This window comes from Xiphophorus couchianus, chromosome 7 (assembly GCF_001444195.1).
Source record: "Xiphophorus couchianus chromosome 7, X_couchianus-1.0, whole genome shotgun sequence".
NCBI classification, from domain to species: Eukaryota; Metazoa; Chordata; class Actinopteri; order Cyprinodontiformes; family Poeciliidae; genus Xiphophorus; species Xiphophorus couchianus.
In genome coordinates this window covers 12219490-12237686 of record NC_040234.1, presented here as the reverse complement: position 1 = coordinate 12237686, position 18197 = coordinate 12219490, and the positions used below count along the sequence as shown (strand labels likewise).

Here is an 18197-nt window from a genome sequence, read left to right as displayed (position 1 = left end):
CTTTTTAAACAGCCCTTATCCTGCCTCCTTTTTTCTTCGTTCACATAAATCATAAACCTTATAACCCTGACCTGATTTTGTCAGAGGGCCACATATTTTTTTCATTTTTTGCTTCCTCTTGGCATTGGTTCAGACACAATTATTAGGGAAGAAAGTTTACACTCTCTATATAAAGACAAAAACTCCTGCATGCACAAACTGATTGATAACACAAGCTCAGAGTATTTGGAGTTTTTAAAATTTAGCATTAAAATGCTAGTTGTTTTTAAAGACTACAGGAAAAAAAGGCTGTTTTAAGTGAGTCTTGTACCAGAATTGGAAAGATTTGGACATAAAATTCAGAATACTCTTTAGAAATTTGTATGAAAATAATGATTTTTGAAAAAGACAACTATGGTAATTTTGATCTTAACTTCCTAGGAAGCAAATCTATTTACTGGCACTCTGAAGCTGGACTCTGATCTTCAAATGAAAAATAATAATTAACTACCTGTCTCGTGGCCTGACTATCTTTTTTCCTTGTGTCTTTGACGCCATAAATCCCATAGAGATAACCGGCCAGGAGTATGTGAACACTGCTATGTTAAAAGTTTCAAATATTGAACTATAAGTTTTTAGTTTCTCGTGGGCATAAATAGGATGCAACTTAGGTTAATGTCTACATTGAAGATGGATGAGAACCCAAATGAATCTAGCTGTGCTCAGTGAGGCACATAGCAAGGTGTTTTGGGGTCACCAAACATCAGTAATTACCATAAACAACAACAAACATTCCAGGTAGATCTGGTATAAAATAAAGCATGAGTACGCTGAATTATCAATGTTTAGTACAGTGGAGGATGTGTGATGATGTGGGCTTGTTTCACTTCTGAAGGTCCTGGAAACGTTATTGGACTGTACAGAAATTTAAATAAAAGTCTACTTGGCCCAGTAAACTTAGTCCAAAAAGTTCTGACACAACTTAATACTTTCCCTTTTTAAGGCTTACATTTGAACATCTTTACCAAAAATAACTATTGTGCTTAGCACCATATGCAGGTGTGTGATAAAGAATTAAAAAATCCTACAAATATGTTTGCTTACAAATTCTTTGTAAGGAAACATGTTACTATTACATCCAATTTATTTTCATTTATGCAAGATTACTTTGGCAAAAACCATCAAAACTTGTAAAACTGCTAAAGTATGTAGCAAATTCACAAAAACATACATTTATCTTTAGAGATAAAGGCACATTAAGGCTTTGAAATTGAGCCAATGCTTTGTTTTTAAGACAGAGTTTAAAGTTCTGGACTCCTGAGCGTTTAGTTTCAGTAACATTTAATGAAGGCAGCTGTCAAACCGATGACTGAAGTTGCACTGCTGGTTTAAACTCAACTCTTAGACATTTCATAAATATGAGGAGCTTTACCTCAGACAGTTTATTTATGCCAAACATGTCAACTGAACGGTGAACAGGGAGCAGTGTGGCACACATGTGTCTGTGTCAGTGTGTCACTATGTGTTACATGACATCAGTGCGTCCTGCTCAGAGCCGAACAACTGGGACTGCTGATTGTGAACAGGTGCTACAGCTGAGATTTTAGCTGACAGCGCTTCACTGTCCCTCTCTTGTGTGCGCCTTCGCACACGTGTCGGCGTGTGGGGCTTATCCGTGTGTCTTTGAGTGTGCATATGGCCACAAGTGTAAGCATGTGTGCACATTAGCTACAGCAAGCGACAATGTGCTGTTGTGTGACTGCTGCTGGTCAGAAACCTTATAGCCAAGGACGCAGAAGCTCAACGGCAGCTGTCTCATCTCCGCACCTCATCCGACACTCGACACATGGAGACCTTCTGTGACATCCTACTCGCTTAGTTGGAGGGCTGCTTTCTGTATGCTTTAGGATAATCAAAATAAAATCTGATAACGTTTGTTATTTCTCAAAACGGGGCAGAATTTGTCGCACAAACTCCCCAGCAACATGTCCACAGGAGCGTGTCGGTATCAAGTGCAGGGCCTGGTTAACAAGTTGGACAATAAAGATGCAAGTGAAAGTAAACTGCCAGAGCATGTCCTGCTGCTGGAACATGGAGAGTGGAGTAATGTGGATTTCAGAGTAAGGATTGGAGATGGTTTCAGCTAAAGTTGTTGTCTTGAGGCGGTACATGTTGTCAAAGTTAATAAGACTAACTTTAAAAGTAACAGAAACCTAATCAACCTCAAAGAGTCACTTTGGCTCATACTTATAGTGACCTGCATTGTGATTTTTTTTCAGGCTATTCTCAATATATTACAGTAGATCCATGTTATTAGACAGAAAACCCCACATACCTATATAGACTTAGATGAACTGTTAGCTTAATATTGTCAATATAAAAAACAAACAGACAAAAAACACAAAACATTTTCACCACGTTTTGTTTATGTTTAATAGCTAGATACTAAACTCACAAATCTGAAGAAAGACAAAATTCCTCAAGACTTCATTTGCCATTTTTCTAAAACTTTCTACAAACACCCTCACCAAGCTAAGATTATATACCATAACAACGTACCAACATGCTGACCGGTTTTCTGCTGTCAGAGGGAACTTGCTTAGTCAGTCGGGTCCAGCTGCAAAGATACAGATCATGCAATTACAAAAAACTGTGACATGAAGAGAAATAAATAAATCCACTGGTCTGAGCAGTCAGAGTCATGTAATGTTGATCATTTTTTTCCTTACACAATGCTTCTGTAGCATTGTGTGAATGCGACAGAAGTGTTCAACTGGATCAAACAGAATCACACCATATGATGGATGTGTTGGATGTTTTGACACAAAATTTGTGCTTTTGTAAGAAAAGTAATTGTTATTTTTTTATATATCTTTCCAGATTTGGAATGCTACCGGAGTGATTGCCTTTTGTGTAGGGTTGAGCCATGGCAGCGGGAGGAAGGTTGGTAATAACGGGATTGTATATGTTCACATTTGTTTTTGTTGTTGTTCTCTTATATTTTTGATGTTTAAAACTCATTAGTAAAGATATCTGATAAAAATGAATATTTTTCGTAGGTGCTGTGATATTTTGTGAAGTGTTATGAAAAACCAAGGCCAGTTTTCAAAAGCAATTTGCAAAATAATAATAATAAAAAAAACTAAATTTTTTTAGACACTCATTTGCAGCCAGGAACAAACCAAGCTAAATGTTTCAGCTTTAAACAAATATTTCAAAAATGCTGAGCGTTGATGTTCCAGTCATGTGCGTTCACATTGATCAGGTGTTTGATTTTAGCATTTAAAAGGGGAATAAAGGTGTTTCTGTCAAGTCCTTTGTCAGAAACTGAATTTATAAAAATGAAATTTTGCAGAATTTTTTTTCTCTTCTTTTTTTTATTGCATTACATTATGTGGAGTGATGCTTAAACTAATGCATCACTGGATATAAAATATCCATTTATCCAAACATGTTTGAAAAACACATTGGCCAACAAAGGACATCCTTATTTTTTGACTATATTAAATATTTTTAATATTATACATGTTCGACTTTGGCAGTATTCTATATGGTTATGTCTGCAGGTTAAAAGCCGCCCCCGTCCTTTGCATTGTTCATCATTAGATAAATGGCCTTCAAATTTACACTGTATGGTTATATTAAATATATTATAGATTTCTTCAATATAAATTTAGTTTTTCTCATATTTTTGTAAAGGCTAACACAGAATTTTTAATAACAGAAAACTCTTGAACAAAGATCTGATACGTCATTGTATTCAGTGGCCTAATGGTTGGCACAGATCAAAACACAAACTCTTGTCCTGCTCATATTTCCTATGTGTGTGTGTATGCATGTGTAGGCGGGGGTGTGCGGGCGTGGGGTGTGTGTGTGTGTGTACAGCGTAAACCCCTGTCTCCCTCCCTCGCACCCTGTCAGTTGTCCAGCACACATGAACGCCCACAGCCCCTGCTGCAGATGAAACTTGAAGAAGAGGCTGCAGAGGGTTAGCAGTTAAACTTTATCTCATCCAGACTCAGCAAATCCCCTCCGAGCTAAACTCCAGAACCAGGACGGACCATAAAACACCACAAAGATGCTGCCGCTGCTGCTGCTCATCATCGCTTTACACAGTAAGTGACTCTGGTTAGAAAAACTGGCGGACAGTTCTCACATTTTGTAACTAATGAGAGTAGTTTAAGGTTATCCTGTCTGCACAGGATTTGAAAAGTTTAATATTGGATATTCATATATTGTTGTTGTTTTATATTTATTGTTTTGAGATTTTGGGGTAAATGTAATTTAATCAAGTAAAACAGACGAACGATAAATTTTATAAAATGAAGCTATTGCAGCAATTTCAACTGTGCAAACACTTCCTACATTTCTATGTTTATTCTCACTTTCTTGACCACGACCTGATAAAATAAATATTTTAATTAAACTATGCCCAGACAAAGAATTTAAGCTGATAAACACTGCATTCCATTTGTTCCTGGGCTTCTTTCCACCGATTTACAGTGCATGTGATTGAGCTTTTGCAGACCCGTCATGCAGAGGGAGGAGGGCGTTTCGTGTTCAGGGGCCGAGATTGTGAAGAGAGTGGCTGAGCTTCATGTTTACACTGAGCGGGCTCTGATGGCTGTTTGAACCCGAGATCCACAGGCTGATGAAACGGATCACACAGAGCTGCAGAGGAGTTTCAGGTCCTGTCGCTTCAGTTGTAAAAGATGGCCTTCGTGTGACCCTCTAGCTAATTGGTCTGGGATGAGAATAACTGCTTGCTATCTGTTAAAAACATGCATTTGATGTTGCTGTAGGAATTTTAAACAAGCCTTATGCCAGTAATTGAAGCTTTGGTGTTTTCATCTTCCTCATATTTACTTGTGCGGAGCTGATGTTTTTACAAAGATTAGAAGATTGATGCATTTTTCTCTCAGTCTGAGTTATAACACATTTGCTTTGGCTATTTTCACATTTTTAAAAACAGAGCAAAACAACAACAAAAAAAAAAACAAATACCCAATCGAAAATGTTCCAAGTTTGGTTTCCTTTTCCTGAGAGCACAACATTTAAAAATTAATTTGTTGGCTAGCATGGTTGGCAAACATCTAGTAAAAAACCCCCCAGAAGTTAAGGGTGAAGGTAAAACTTACAGCAACGGAGGTCAGGCTTCAATCAGATACTTACAAATGTACATGCCTCTGTGTGTGGTGTGTCAGCTGAGGTGGGTAAGGTTACAGTTTTACAGGCTGTCTTTGTGTGCAAGAAGAGCACATGCATGTGGTGCCAACACTCACACACACACGCACACACACTCACACACACACACGCACACACCCACACACACACGCCAACACACTGACTAAATGCCATCTTCGAACATTTGATGACACATGCATCTGTAGCAGAAATCTAAACTACATGCAATTCTTTGAAAAACTGTCTGTCTGGTTTTGTGTCATATCGAATCTTTTTCATGTTTTTATATTGAAACCGCAAACTGGTGTATTTTATTGGGATTTTATAGAATAGACCAGCTCAAAGTAGTACATAATCGTGAAGCTGAAGGAAGAGGGAATAAAAAAACAAAAAAACCCTGAAAAGTGTGGCATGCCTTAATTTTTACCTCCTTTAATCGGACACACCTAAAACAATCCAGTGGCAACTCTTGGTGACTCTGGTGGAGATGCAGAGATCCACAGCTCAGGTGGGATAATCTTTTGACAGCTAACAGACTATTAGCAATGCACTTCAGAAACTGAAGAGTGTTGAGAAGAAATCTGTTGTTGAAAGAAAATCATAGCAACTCATAATTTCTGTTTACTACGAGCCATGTAGTAGTGGAAGAAGGTAAATGGGTAAAGAAATGAACTTTAAGGCCTGGATGCAAACGAGTCTGTTTGATTACCCAGAACACATCATCCCCTTGGGGAACGATGGTGGTGGAGGAATTATGATGTGGGGATGCTTTTGTTTCCCAGCGGCAAGGAAGCTGGACAGACTTAATAGGATGGTGGATGGAGGTAAATACAGGAAGAAAATATTTTAGAGGCTCCAAATGTCTTAAAACTGGGGTTAAAGTTCACCTTCCAGCAGAAAAATGACCCTAAACATTCAACCTGGGCTAAAATTAAATATTTAAGCTCAAAGAATATTCAGGTTTCAGATTGGTGTCCAGACCAAAACCAAATTAAAAAGACTTTAGTTCATATCCAGTCTGACTGAAGCTGTATTATTTTAGATAGAAACTGGACACATGGCTATTTTAACACTGCATGTATTTCACACTGATTGTTGGGTCACAGCCATGTTTTCAATATTGCACATTTATTAAGCGTGTTTGGCGGCAGTGGGAGTGTGTGTTTGGGTTTGAGCGCTGGTTGAAGAGACAGATCAGTGGAGAAGGTTATCAGGAGTTTGTCAGGAGATGATTCATCAGCAACATTCCTGAACAGCACCGCTCCTGGCACCACCAGAACCTAACCACATACTCTGTATGTTTCTGTTTTTGTCTGTTCATCTGTTCACAATCGTCCTATAGTCTGATTCCTACAACTTAGAAATAACATTTGGCTTAAATTTTAAGTTTCTGGTTACAATTCAGCTCAGTTTATGTTTAGAACGTTTGGAAACAGAGAAGGCGTCACTTTAAATGTGCTTTCATGTCTTTGGCACAAAGTTTTTGCTTTGAATTAATCAAAACTCTATACATGCCTTAATATGTTTTTGCACTTTAAAGTGTTTTGTTCATGTCTTGGAATTTTCTATTTTGTTTGTTTATTTCTAGACTGTTTTTGGAGATCTGGACATTTCTATCAAGGGAACGTTTTCTTTACAAAACCGGAAATAATATATACATATTCAAGTCTATATGTAGCAAATATAGCATTGCAAGTATACTTTAGTCTTAGCCATGGATTATTTAAGGAGGAGTGAAGTCTTGAAAGTAGTCCTCCTGAAAGAATTACAAAACTTTGTAGAAAAGGTCAATTTGGTCAAGTAAAATATGTTGGATGGGTTTTGATTTTCTTTCTTTTTCTTATCTTGCTGTTTTTTTTGTGTGTGTACAAAACAGTAATTTGTGCATGTAATATAATACAGTGACACTAGGCTTTGATGTTAACAACCATGTGGATTCTTCACTTTATCACAAGATTAATCAACAAATATCCCCAGCAGTTGCACAAGTTGCTAAGATTCGTCTCTTATTTCTCTTTGAATGAAAACTTAAAGAATATAGATTCACTGAAAAATTGATAAATGTCCATTTTTACTTGTGAAGGTGGTATTTTTTTAAAAACATCTAAAAATCAGTGTTAAATGAATAAGCATGTTATTCTTCTGTTCTAGGTCACATGTGTCTGTCAGTGACAGTAAGCACCAGTAAGCCCAAAGTGGAGATCCATGAGCACACAGGTAGGACATTACACAACCTCTGTTCATGTTGTTTATGTATATTGTTGTTTTTAAGATGCTTAACAACCATACAGCTAGAAAACTACATTTTAATTGCCACATAGTCTCTCCTTAAAGTTATTAGGTATGAATAGAAATTGTTTCCGAGGTATTAAATTTATGCATCCAAATATATTTCAAACAAAATAAAATTCTGGGAAATAACAGATACCAGAAAATAGACATTTACATTTATATATATCAAATAAAAAGACATAAAGAGACTAAAGTTTACATAAAGAATGACCACTGCATATTAAGTGCATCTTTTGAAAATAAAACCTTTTATGCAGGTATGAAACATGCTTTTCAATAAGTCTAAATTTCTGAGTTAAGATTATTTTTCATTGGTCTGATGTAATATGTTCTAACTGGAAATGTCATGTTTTCATGAGCTGTAAGTTGGAAGTCATTATAATTGTTTAAAATAAAGACTTGTAAACATCAGTCTCTGTGTGACAACGTACAGTATGTGATCTGTATCACTTGGTTAATTAAGTTACTTTAATACATTCATTTTTCAGTAATACTCTAATGTATTGAAAATGGCGGTGTATTAGTATCTCATTTTCCATTTTCTCAAACAAGTTTTCACATCATTTAAAATGAACGTACATGATCTTTGCTCCAGCTGGTCATTTTTTCCTAATCTGATATTTAATTCCCAGCACTCATCTGTATTTCAAAATCACACTGAGGATGTAATAATCAGAACATTTCAGAGAAAAAAACCCAATAAACCACAGTTAACCACGATGGTGGTAGTAGGTAGGCCTGTTCTGCTTTGACCTGGACAGCGTCCCATAAATAATGCAACCATAAATTTTGTTTTCTGACTGAAAAATCCTGAAGGAGAGAGAATGAGCCAAAGCACATCAACATGTCCACCTCTGAACGACTCAACAAAAATGATCCAACTGAATTAGTGTGGCATAACCTTACATCGGGCTCAAACCTCAAAAACTGACCAATGTGAATATTTTTGCTAAAAACACAACAGATCTGTCATTCATTTGGTGCAAAGTAAATTCTTCACTTATTTCTCTTTCTGCCCTCTAAGACGCCGTGTTGTCCTGTGAGTTCAAGACAGAAAAAGATCAGAACCCTCGAGTTGAGTGGAAAAAGAAAGGAAAAGGAGTGACTTTTGTTTATTTTGACAAGAAATTTGCAAGTGAGACACACACCTTAAAAGCTCATATTTATTTATCCAGCCAACTTTTATGCATGTTGTCACAGATTTGCCTCCTGTTTTCCACCCCAAGACTAAATTTCTCTACTTTCCATCTCAGAGTCCTACGCAGGACGGGCTAAGATTGAGGGAGCGACGCTGACGATACACTCAGTCACCCAGAAAGACTCGGGGGAATATCGCTGTGAGGTAACCGCCAGTGAAGACCACGTTAACCTCGGAGAGGCCACTGTGACCCTCAATGTGCTCGGTATGTTCAAACTGAACACTGACAAACACGTTCTTAGTTATAACTTGCTGTTTGCCACCGTAACGCTGCAGCTTGTTTATTAAAACCTAATGAAATGAGAGCCTTCATAGGTTTATAAGATAGATAGATAGATAGATAGATAGCATTTATTGTCATTGAACAGAATTCAACGAAATTTCCATTGCAGCTCCCGTGCAAAAGGTCAAATATATACAGTATAAATAAGCAAACACACAATAATAATAATAACAATATATACAACTAAATTAACTAAAGGCACTCAACCACACCAAAGAAGTAGCAGCAGGTCCAATTATGGCAAAGTACAGATGATGTGACAGTGCAAAGTGCAGAACAATATGGCTGTGTGGGGGTGGGGGATATGTATGTGTGACTGCGAGGTTATGATATGTGTGGGAGGGGGGGGGCGGCAGGGAGTAATGGCTCTGACGGCTGTGGGGAAGAAACTGTTTCTCAGTCTATTTGTTGTAGTCCGTATATTCCTGTACCGCTTGCCTGATGGCAGCGGCACAAACAGTCTGTGGCCCGGGTGGCTGGAATCCATCGCTATGGATCCAGCTCTCTTCTTGACCCGGTCTGTGTAAATGGAGTCCAGATCTGGGAGGGGGCATCCCACAATGCCTTGTGCTGTTCTCACCACCCGTGTCAGTTGTTTCCTCTCCAGTGCTGTGCAGCTACCATACCACACAGTCATGTTGAGGCAGAGGATGCTCTCGATCATCGCCCTGTAAAAGTTCACGAGCAGCCGTGAGGAAAGTCCAGCCCGTCTCTGTTTCCTGAGGAAGAAGAGCCTTTGTTGTGCTTTCTTCACCAGGTGGGAGGTGTTTGTGTTCCAGGAGAGGTCAGAAGTGATGTGGAGGCCCAGGAACTTGATGTTGTCCACACGTTCCACCACTTCTCCATCTATGAGAAGGGGAGTGTGAGCCGACCTCCTGGACCTTCTGTAATCCACAATGACCTCCTTGGTCTTCCCTGTGTTCAGCACCAAGTTGTTGGCTGAACACCACTGAGTGAGCTGCAGAATCTCCTCTCTGTAGTGGGACTCATTGTTGTCTGAAATGAGACCCACTACTGTTGTGTCGTCCGCGTACTTCACGACTGTGTTGGTAGGGTGGATGGCCACGCAGTCGTGTGTAAACAGGGTGAAGAGAGCTGGGCTGAGCACACAGCCCTGCGGCGTGCCTGTGTTGAGGACCAGTGGGGACGATGTTGAGCCACTTATTCTCACCACCTGAGGCCTGTTGGTGAGGAAGTCTCTGATCCAGTGGCACAGTGAAGCGGGCAGCCCCACCTCGAGTAGCTTCAGCACCAGCTTGTCTGGGATGACGGTATTAAATGCTGAGCTGAAGTCTACAACTAGCATCCTGACGTAGGTGTTGGGATGCTGCAGATGGGTCAGGGCTGTGTGCAGAGTGATGGAGACAGCATCCTCTGTTGACCGGTTCGCTCTGTAGGCGAACTGAAGGCTGTCCAGGTTTGCGGGGATGAAGTCTCTGATGTACCTCAGAAGAATCCTCTCAAAGCACTTCATGATCACCGGGGTCAGAGTGACGGGCCGGTAATCGTTCAGGCTGGTGATGGACCTCTTCTTCGGTACAGGGATGATGGTGGAAGACTTGAGACACTCAGGAACCGTGGCGAGCTGCAGGGACAGATTGAAAATGTCCAGAAACACTCCTGCCAGCTGGTTGGCGCAGGTTTTCAGCGTCTGGCCTGACACCTTGTCCGGTCCTGGAGCTTTGTGGGTGTTGATCCTCCTCATGGTGGACGTCACCTGATGCTTCTGTAAGACGAGGGGCTGGTGCTGCTCTTCCAGTTGGGGTAGATGCACGGCTTCTCTGCTGCCCGCCGTGTCAAAGCGGGCAAAGAAACTGTTTAAGGTGTCAAGCAGGGTGGGGTCGCGGCTGGTCAGCTGAGTGCTGTGTTTGTAGTCCGTCATGGTTCTAATGCCTCTCCACATGCTTCGGGGGCATGTGGAGAGTGCCCCCGAAGCACTCGGGGGCACTCTCATTATATTACATTATATTGTAATACTTTTATAACATAAAAGTATTACAATATTAGACTATTTTTTGCTGCTTTTTGATAATGTGGTAAAGTATTTTCCATTAAATTCATAAACTAAGTGCCCAGTTGTCCACTGTTCATCAAAATGTGTCATTCCAATTTTTTTTTTATAAAATAAAGGTTGTAAAACTTTCCTGACCGATAAATAGTAAAGCACTATGCACATATTTAGGAATCACAAATTAAGAATGAAATTTTATAAATATTTTAGCTGTATTCTAAAATTGTGCACAGATTTGAGTAACTTACTAAAATATTTTAAAAACAATCCCCTGATGTACAGAAGTATATCTTTGGAAGAATTAAACATCTCAACATTTTAAAATGAAAAACAATTAAAAATACCACACTATGCTTTACCTACCATCATTCCTACTTGTGAAAAGAGCTGAAACTTCCAAAAGTAGATTATTATGAAGCATGTATTTTCCTTTGACATTAGATTTAAGTTTTCTGCCAAACGAACATGTTGTTTAATTCTTTCCTTCTGGATCTGTGTAAATAATTAAAAGCATCTGGGCATTTTGCCAATATAAAAAAGAGCGATACTGTGATCTAGTCACATGGATATCTTGACACATGGATACCTGGAGAAAAGAAGACCAGGAAAATGATTGATTTAGTTCCTCTTTTATCAGGATACACACTGTCCTTGTGACTCATTCTTTGCCATAAAAAACTATATGCTGTATAAATCAGAGGTAGTTTGTACATTCAACCAACAACAAAAACATCCTGCATTGTGAAGGTTTTCCTGCTGACTCATATACTTAGCATTGGGATTAAACACTAATACCTAAAGGGCCATGCACAGTGTACGGCCTTATTCATTTTCTGTTTTAAAAACATTTTCGTTGCTCAAAAAGTGCAAAAACTGATCAAGCATGTTTCCAAGTGGTGTGGACTGTTTCCTTTTCTTCCTCAGTGCCTCCTCACGTCCCATCATGCGAGGTGCCGAGCTCGGTGTTTGTCGGCACCGGCCTTGATCTGTTCTGTAAGGACAAGCTCAGCGTGCCTCCGGCCACCTACCGCTGGTACAAAGACAACAAAGCTCTGACCGCCACAGGAGACGCTCCGTACAGCATCGACACAAACAAGGGAACATTGGTGAGCGCATCCAAACATAGTGTCCCCTTGTGCAGTGTACAGAGTCACAGTTGCTGATCTTTGCTGATCTTTCCTTTTGTCTTCTGACTTTATCTCTGACGGCTTGGAGCAGAAGTTCAAGAGCGTGTCCAAAGAAGACACAGGGATGTATCGCTGTGAGTCCTCCAACAGTGTGGGGGCACCAAAGAGTTGTGTAGCCAAGCAGCTCACAGTTGTTGAATGTAAGTGTCTTTGTAGAAAACAAAAACTAATCATCTGGCATATGTTAATAATAAACGACTAACCATGTATCATTGCCCCTGCAGATCCGTGGAATATGACAATGTTGATAGCAGGTGCGTCAGGATTTGTGACGCTGATCCTTTTCTGCTGTATCTGCATCTGTATCTGCCACCGTAGAGGCTGCTGCAAGAGTGAGTGCTGACATGTTACTGCAAGCCTGTGAGGGAGGGCAGTTCAGATTAAACAGAGTTTACATACTAAGCTCTACAGACATGAGAACATGCAGATGACTAGGCACACATCTAGATATGTGTGCTCATAGTGGACATTGCAGGTCAGAGAGATCAAATACCAACCATGAACTCAAAGGAATTGCCTATAGACCTCTGAGACAAGATTGTCCTGAGTAACAAATCTGGGAAATGATCCAGAAACATTTCTGGAGCTTTGAAGCTTCCATTGAGCCGAGTGACCTCCATCCTAGAGCCGGCCGGCCGTCTAGTGTTTCCCAACCCTGGTCCTCAAGGCACACTGCCCTGCCTGTTTTAGGTATTTCCTTGCTTCAGTCCAGCTGATTTCAATTGATGACTGATTAACAGGCGTTTGTTGAACTGCAATCAGTTGAATCAGGCACATTAAAGCAGGGAAACCTCTAAAACATGTAGGATAGTGGGCCTTGAGGACCAGGGTTGGGAAACACTGGAAACTGAACAATGTGGGGAGAAGAGCTTTAGTCAGGGAGCCCAATGGCGACTTTGTCAAAGCTCCAGCGTTCTGTGGAGAGAGGAGAACCTTCCAGAAGGACAACCATCTCTGCAACAACCCACCATTCAGGCCTGTATGGTAGAACAGCCAGACAAACGCCAGTCCTTAGTCAAAGGTGCATAGCAGCAAGTTTGGAGTTTAACAAAAAGCACCTGGAGGACTCTGAGAAACAAAACTCTCTGGTCTGATGAGACAAAGAATAAACTCTTTGCTGTAAATATCAGGCGTCATGTTTGGAAGAAACCAGATATGACTCATCACCAGACCAATCAGAACCACTCTGTGAATGTCCAAGCCAGAGTCCAGATTTGAATCTGGTAGAAATGGCTGAAAAACGTCTCCTTTCCTACCTGATGAAGCTTGAGAAGGACTGCAAAAAATGGGCCAATCTATTGCTCATGACATCCTTCGCAAAAGTACTAGAGGCTGTAAAAGATCTGCTAAAGCAAAATATTGAGCAAAAAGACTGAATATTTATGCAAATGTGATTTCTGTTTTTAATGTCGTGAAGGTGTATTTGTGTATAGACTTTTGAGGAAAGAGACTAAATTAATACAATTTAGAATAAGGCTGAAAAATAAGTAAGAAAAAAGTGAAGTGCTGTGAATACCTTCTGGATGCACTATACAACCGAAACATAAAATCTGACAGTTTTTCCAATCAATCAGTGAGGTTTTAAAACCATTTTCATGTTTTCTGATTGACACTTCTTAATTTCTCAACATCTTCTTGGAGCAACACAAGCTTACAACGCTACTGAGATTAAAAATGATGTTTAATTACACCTCCGGGACACGATTAGTGCTGAGCATTACACACTTGTGTAATGTGCCGGTCATTATATTAACGCAACAGATTTCTTGTCTTTTTTTCCCCCCAACCCAGAAAGCATTAGTTAATTCCTTTGACTTGACAGAAACTAGGGAAATGTTTACAATCTAAAACAGAAAGGAAAAATAAGCAGTTCTTGTTTGCCAATAGAAAGGATGAAGTAAAGGTTTCAGCTTTAGATTCTTGGATCACCTAATCATCTTCTAAATATTTGATTAATTAATTGTTTATTGAGTTTTATGAGTCTCACCTTTGCTTTTCTTATTATTTTCAGTGTGCAGTTATTGTCAGTTGTAATTCTCTGGATGTAATCCACATTTAAACACAGAAGGGCGGATTTAGTATTTATTGAATATTAAATTTTGTGACATAATGTTAAATATTCATCATTTTAGTGAGATACTTTTCTCAAGAAATCAGATTGGAACAAACCTTTAGACTCCACAGTAAATAAATAAAGAATATTTAAGGTGCTGATCAAAACTACATGTATTAATTTCCTGGTCATTTTTTCTTTTTTCACACAGAAAGCAGGAAGACAAAAAGGTGAGTGTCTCTGTTTGGTCTAACTCACTTTAAGCTATATTACCTTCTTCTGAGCTCGTTCTGAAATGTCCCCCTTTGTCCTTCAGCTCTAAGTCCTACAACCCTCCACCGCCTCCTCCCACCCGCAACGTAAGTGATCAAAACAGCTGTAATCATGCCAGGGCTTGTTTTGCTCGCATTGCTTCAGGTTTTCCACTAAATGCAGTCGATATGTTGCTGACAGCAGCAGTGTCGGGGTAATTAAAGGAAATGACTCATTATATTTTCTCTCCACTCCCTACAGCTCAAGCACTACAAACAAACTCAGTCCTTCATGATCTGAGGGGACGACAACGATTTTGTCAAATAACCAAAGTGAACAGCAGGAACACTCGGAGGCTCTGCTGCAGGCGGAGAAATCTTCAGCTTTCAGGCGAAGCAGATGTTTCCTTCCTGCGTTGTGGATTCTATCCAGTGGAAGTCCTGATGATACAAAGCCAAGTGTACAGCTTCATTACTTTTTCATATCCTGTATGATATTTGTCATGTAATGTTTTCCACTTCTTGTTTTGAGAGCAGATGTTAAGCTCTTTAAGCCACTCATAAGCCAGTGTATATCTTATTTTTGGTAAAACTTTATATATATATTTGGTTATAAATGCTTCATGTTGGTTTTGGTTGACTTAGCTATGGAATATTTAATGTTTCTAGTCTTTTTTTTCTAGCATTTAATTGAGCTGTTTGATGAGCTGATGCTGTTTTCCTTGTAAGCATTTTTTAAAATAATTGAACAGGTGTCTGCACACACTGAACAGTGTTTTAGAAGTTTAAAAATCTTTCTTACTTATATTTTTGAGAAATCTTAGCTTATACTCAATAAAGACTGCTGGGTAAATATGCATATTGCACATTTTAACTTATTAACCAAAATAGACCCAAGATATTTGTAGTTCTCTACTGTTTCCACTGTCTGACCTTTAATTTACTGTACAAATACTGATGTTTTTTCCCCATTTAAACCAAAGATGAAACTCACTTGGTTGGTGGAGGTGCAGAAATCGCTCACATATGTAGGGAAGCTAAACAGATGTGAGAAAGTCAGAGGAACATTCTAGATGTTATACTAAAAGCACTGAGTACTAATAACACATTACAATCATGCTTTCCTTTACACTAGTTTTTTTTTCAAATATGCTGTGATCTGGTGACGCTCAAATAATCTTGGAAAGCCTGAATAATGCAGGGCTGTGTGAAACCTCAGCCTAACTCACACACATTTTTGCCATATTGTGCCTCTTCTCCATTTTATATGAATAAATGTGAGATAAACTCTGCTTGTGTGCAACGGCGTTCCCTATATTCAGCAGCATTTTAAGTCCTGATCACGCCGTAGTTATTCTCTTTATTATGTGATAAACTGGGCCAATCAGATCATGCTTTTGGTTTAGAAGTGCTAATGATCAAACACCTACTCATTTCAGTCCGCTGCATCTATTTCTGTGGTTAATAAAGACTGAAAACTCTGAAAAGTAGACAGAGTGTCTGCCACACAGACAAGGACACGTGGGCTGGTTCCACAGTTGAGGACACTGATAAGTGAAACATATGCATCCCATTTTCTAAACAGTACGACCTAAAGGTGAAATACATTTGGTTTATCTAAACCTGGCTAAAATAAGCCATGCAGATTTGAACTGTTCTCATAGTCCATGTTTTCTTTTTGCCACTAGAGTGCAGCAAAGCCACAGCCAATGTCCACATACTCCCAGATGCCAAAAAAAGGCCTGCAAGCTGCCAGCCATTATTCATTATTTGCCTATGAACAGATCCTCTATTGTCCTCCTCCTTTTGTACTTATTGTTCTTATCATTTTGGTGCCCATATATTTTAAGCTCTGGCGTGGCATCTTCTTTTTATATCTGCAGCCTAAAATCTCTGCCAAAGACACGTTGCCTCTGCATGTCCTTGAAGCTCTAATAAATGTTTGTGCTATTTGGTATGCATCCTAAATATCTCACCATTTGATCTCTGAAAAATCTATACCTGCAGACTGCAGATAATAACAGAGATCACCTGACCTATATAATAACCCCTCGGAGTGATTACAGGGTAAGCGGAGCCTATTGATCTGCAGAAAAGGCTGCATGGTACATTAGCTGAAACCGTTCCGATCAGCTTCTCTGGCTGCAAATGAACAGCATCGGCTGTGCTCAAAAATGCAAATGGGAATATTGTGGCAGCCTGTCAAGAACAGAGAAAATGGATCCTGGGTCAGAACTGCTTTCGCTTTCAGCATAATGACACGATGACAACACATTAGTATTTTGTTCAGTAATTCACTGCTGAACAGTCAGGGACTTCTGTGTTTGATGGCATAAAATAGCAGTTTCTTGTATTTCTCTGTCAGTCTGTGCATGATTGCTCAGCTGGAGGCCATTAAATGAAATATGCTCGGCACAATGCATTAAGGGTATTTTGAATGTGTCATGTGGAGTCTATCAATACTCACCAGAGATGTAGAGAACGAAAAAAAGAGAAAAACAAGTATATGCTGCTCCTGTGGACCACAGCAAAGCCTCTGATTCAGATTCATTTTAGGTATACAAACCTAATATTTTATTTAAACAGATTAAATGGATACAAAAATCTTCAATGCAATTGATCTGAATATAGAGAATATGATATAATAGAAAATCATGTTATCACAAATCAGTTTATTTATTTTTGTTTTTTTAAGGTACAATAGGTCCTGTTCAATAAACATATCTTTGTTTCTGTAAGCCACCTTATTACAATTTTTAATTGGATTCCAGTGCATGAAGCTATTTTGGTCCGATACTACTATGCAGGGTGATAATTATACAGTGACAATAGAGGGTTTACTTTTCCTCAACAAATAAGAAGGTAGACCGAGACAATCACAAACTTTATAGTTTCATATCTTCATCAAACGATATTAGTAGAAAAACAGTTTTTGTCACATTACAACCCCAAACTTCAATGTATTTTACTGAGATATGTGTGTGATTAGCTAATGCCTGAGGGTCTCTATTTTCCTGTATATAAATTGCAGAAATAAAAAGTGTGCATTTGTAGTCACCTCCTTTTACTAACATCAATCGAACCTATGAGGCACCTAAACCGACACACTGGGAAAACACAATTAATCACAGGGGAAACCTTTAGTTATTTATGGCCACAACTAGAAGAAATGATTTAGGTAGCAGCATTAAATTATAATTCTTTACATAACTTCTCTATTATTTTGTCAAAGTTTCTGTAGCCATCTGCAAGTTTCAGATATTTGAAGAAGTTTGACCCAATTCTTACTGTCAGCTGTCAGATGTTTGAATTTTTTCTCGCAGGTTCAGACCGTTTTAAGTCACCTACAGAATATCAGTGACAAAGATCTGGGCTCTGACTTCACCCTGGACTTCCTATTTCTTAGGGGGTTTTTAAAGGCATTTCCTGGAGGATTATTAGTATGTTTGGTTTGTATCATTGCATAGTCCAGCTCTGGTTCAGTTATATACATCTTTTACAGATGATCTCACATTTTCCTCAATCTTCTTCTGATATCCATTAGTGTTTATGGTGGATTCTATATTGGTGAGCTGGCTGGTCCAAAGAATCCGCAAACCAGAACATTTTCTCTGCTTCAGAGATGATATGACGTCATTTCCTGGCATGTTATTTTGTTTTATGTCAAACATCTCTTCTGTTCTAGTGTCACCATTTCCCCTGACAAGTATTAGTCTGGCCTTCATATAACAGTAGGAACCTGCTTTAGGTCCTACATAT

At 39.1% G+C, this 18197-nt stretch overlaps 1 protein-coding gene across 2 annotated transcripts; it reads left to right on the top strand.

Annotated features, from left to right (window-relative positions):
- The first annotated feature begins 3908 nt into the window (after positions 1 to 3908).
- On the top strand, positions 3909 to 15297 carry jam2b (junctional adhesion molecule 2b). 2 transcript variants are annotated; one of them, XM_028023905.1, is made up of 10 exons: positions 3909 to 4094; positions 7315 to 7380; positions 8480 to 8590; positions 8709 to 8858; positions 11872 to 12053; positions 12166 to 12274; positions 12359 to 12388; positions 14399 to 14417; positions 14504 to 14546; positions 14701 to 15297. In XM_028023905.1, exons 1-10 carry the CDS (start codon positions 4058 to 4060, stop codon positions 14737 to 14739), a joined length of 786 nt encoding a protein of 261 aa, XP_027879706.1. In that variant the 5' UTR covers positions 3909 to 4057; the 3' UTR covers positions 14740 to 15297. The 2 variants fall into 2 exon arrangements, with proteins under 2 accessions (XP_027879706.1, XP_027879705.1); XM_028023904.1 differs by having other exon boundaries at positions 12359 to 12466.
- The last annotated feature ends 2900 nt before the right edge of the window (positions 15298 to 18197 follow it).

What these genes read in the sequence shown, in the direction of transcription:
- jam2b (XM_028023904.1), top strand. Translation starts at nt 4,058, where the DNA reads ATGCTGCCGCTGCTGCTGCTCATCATCGCTTTACACA. An exon ending in ACACAAACAAGGGAACATTG is followed by an intron (nt 12,054 to 12,165) that starts GTGAGCGCATCC and finishes GGCTTGGAGCAG; the next exon opens with AAGTTCAAGAGCGTGTCCAA. An exon ending in CGCCTCCTCCCACCCGCAAC is followed by an intron (nt 14,547 to 14,700) that starts GTAAGTGATCAA and finishes CACTCCCTACAG; the next exon opens with CTCAAGCACTACAAACAAAC.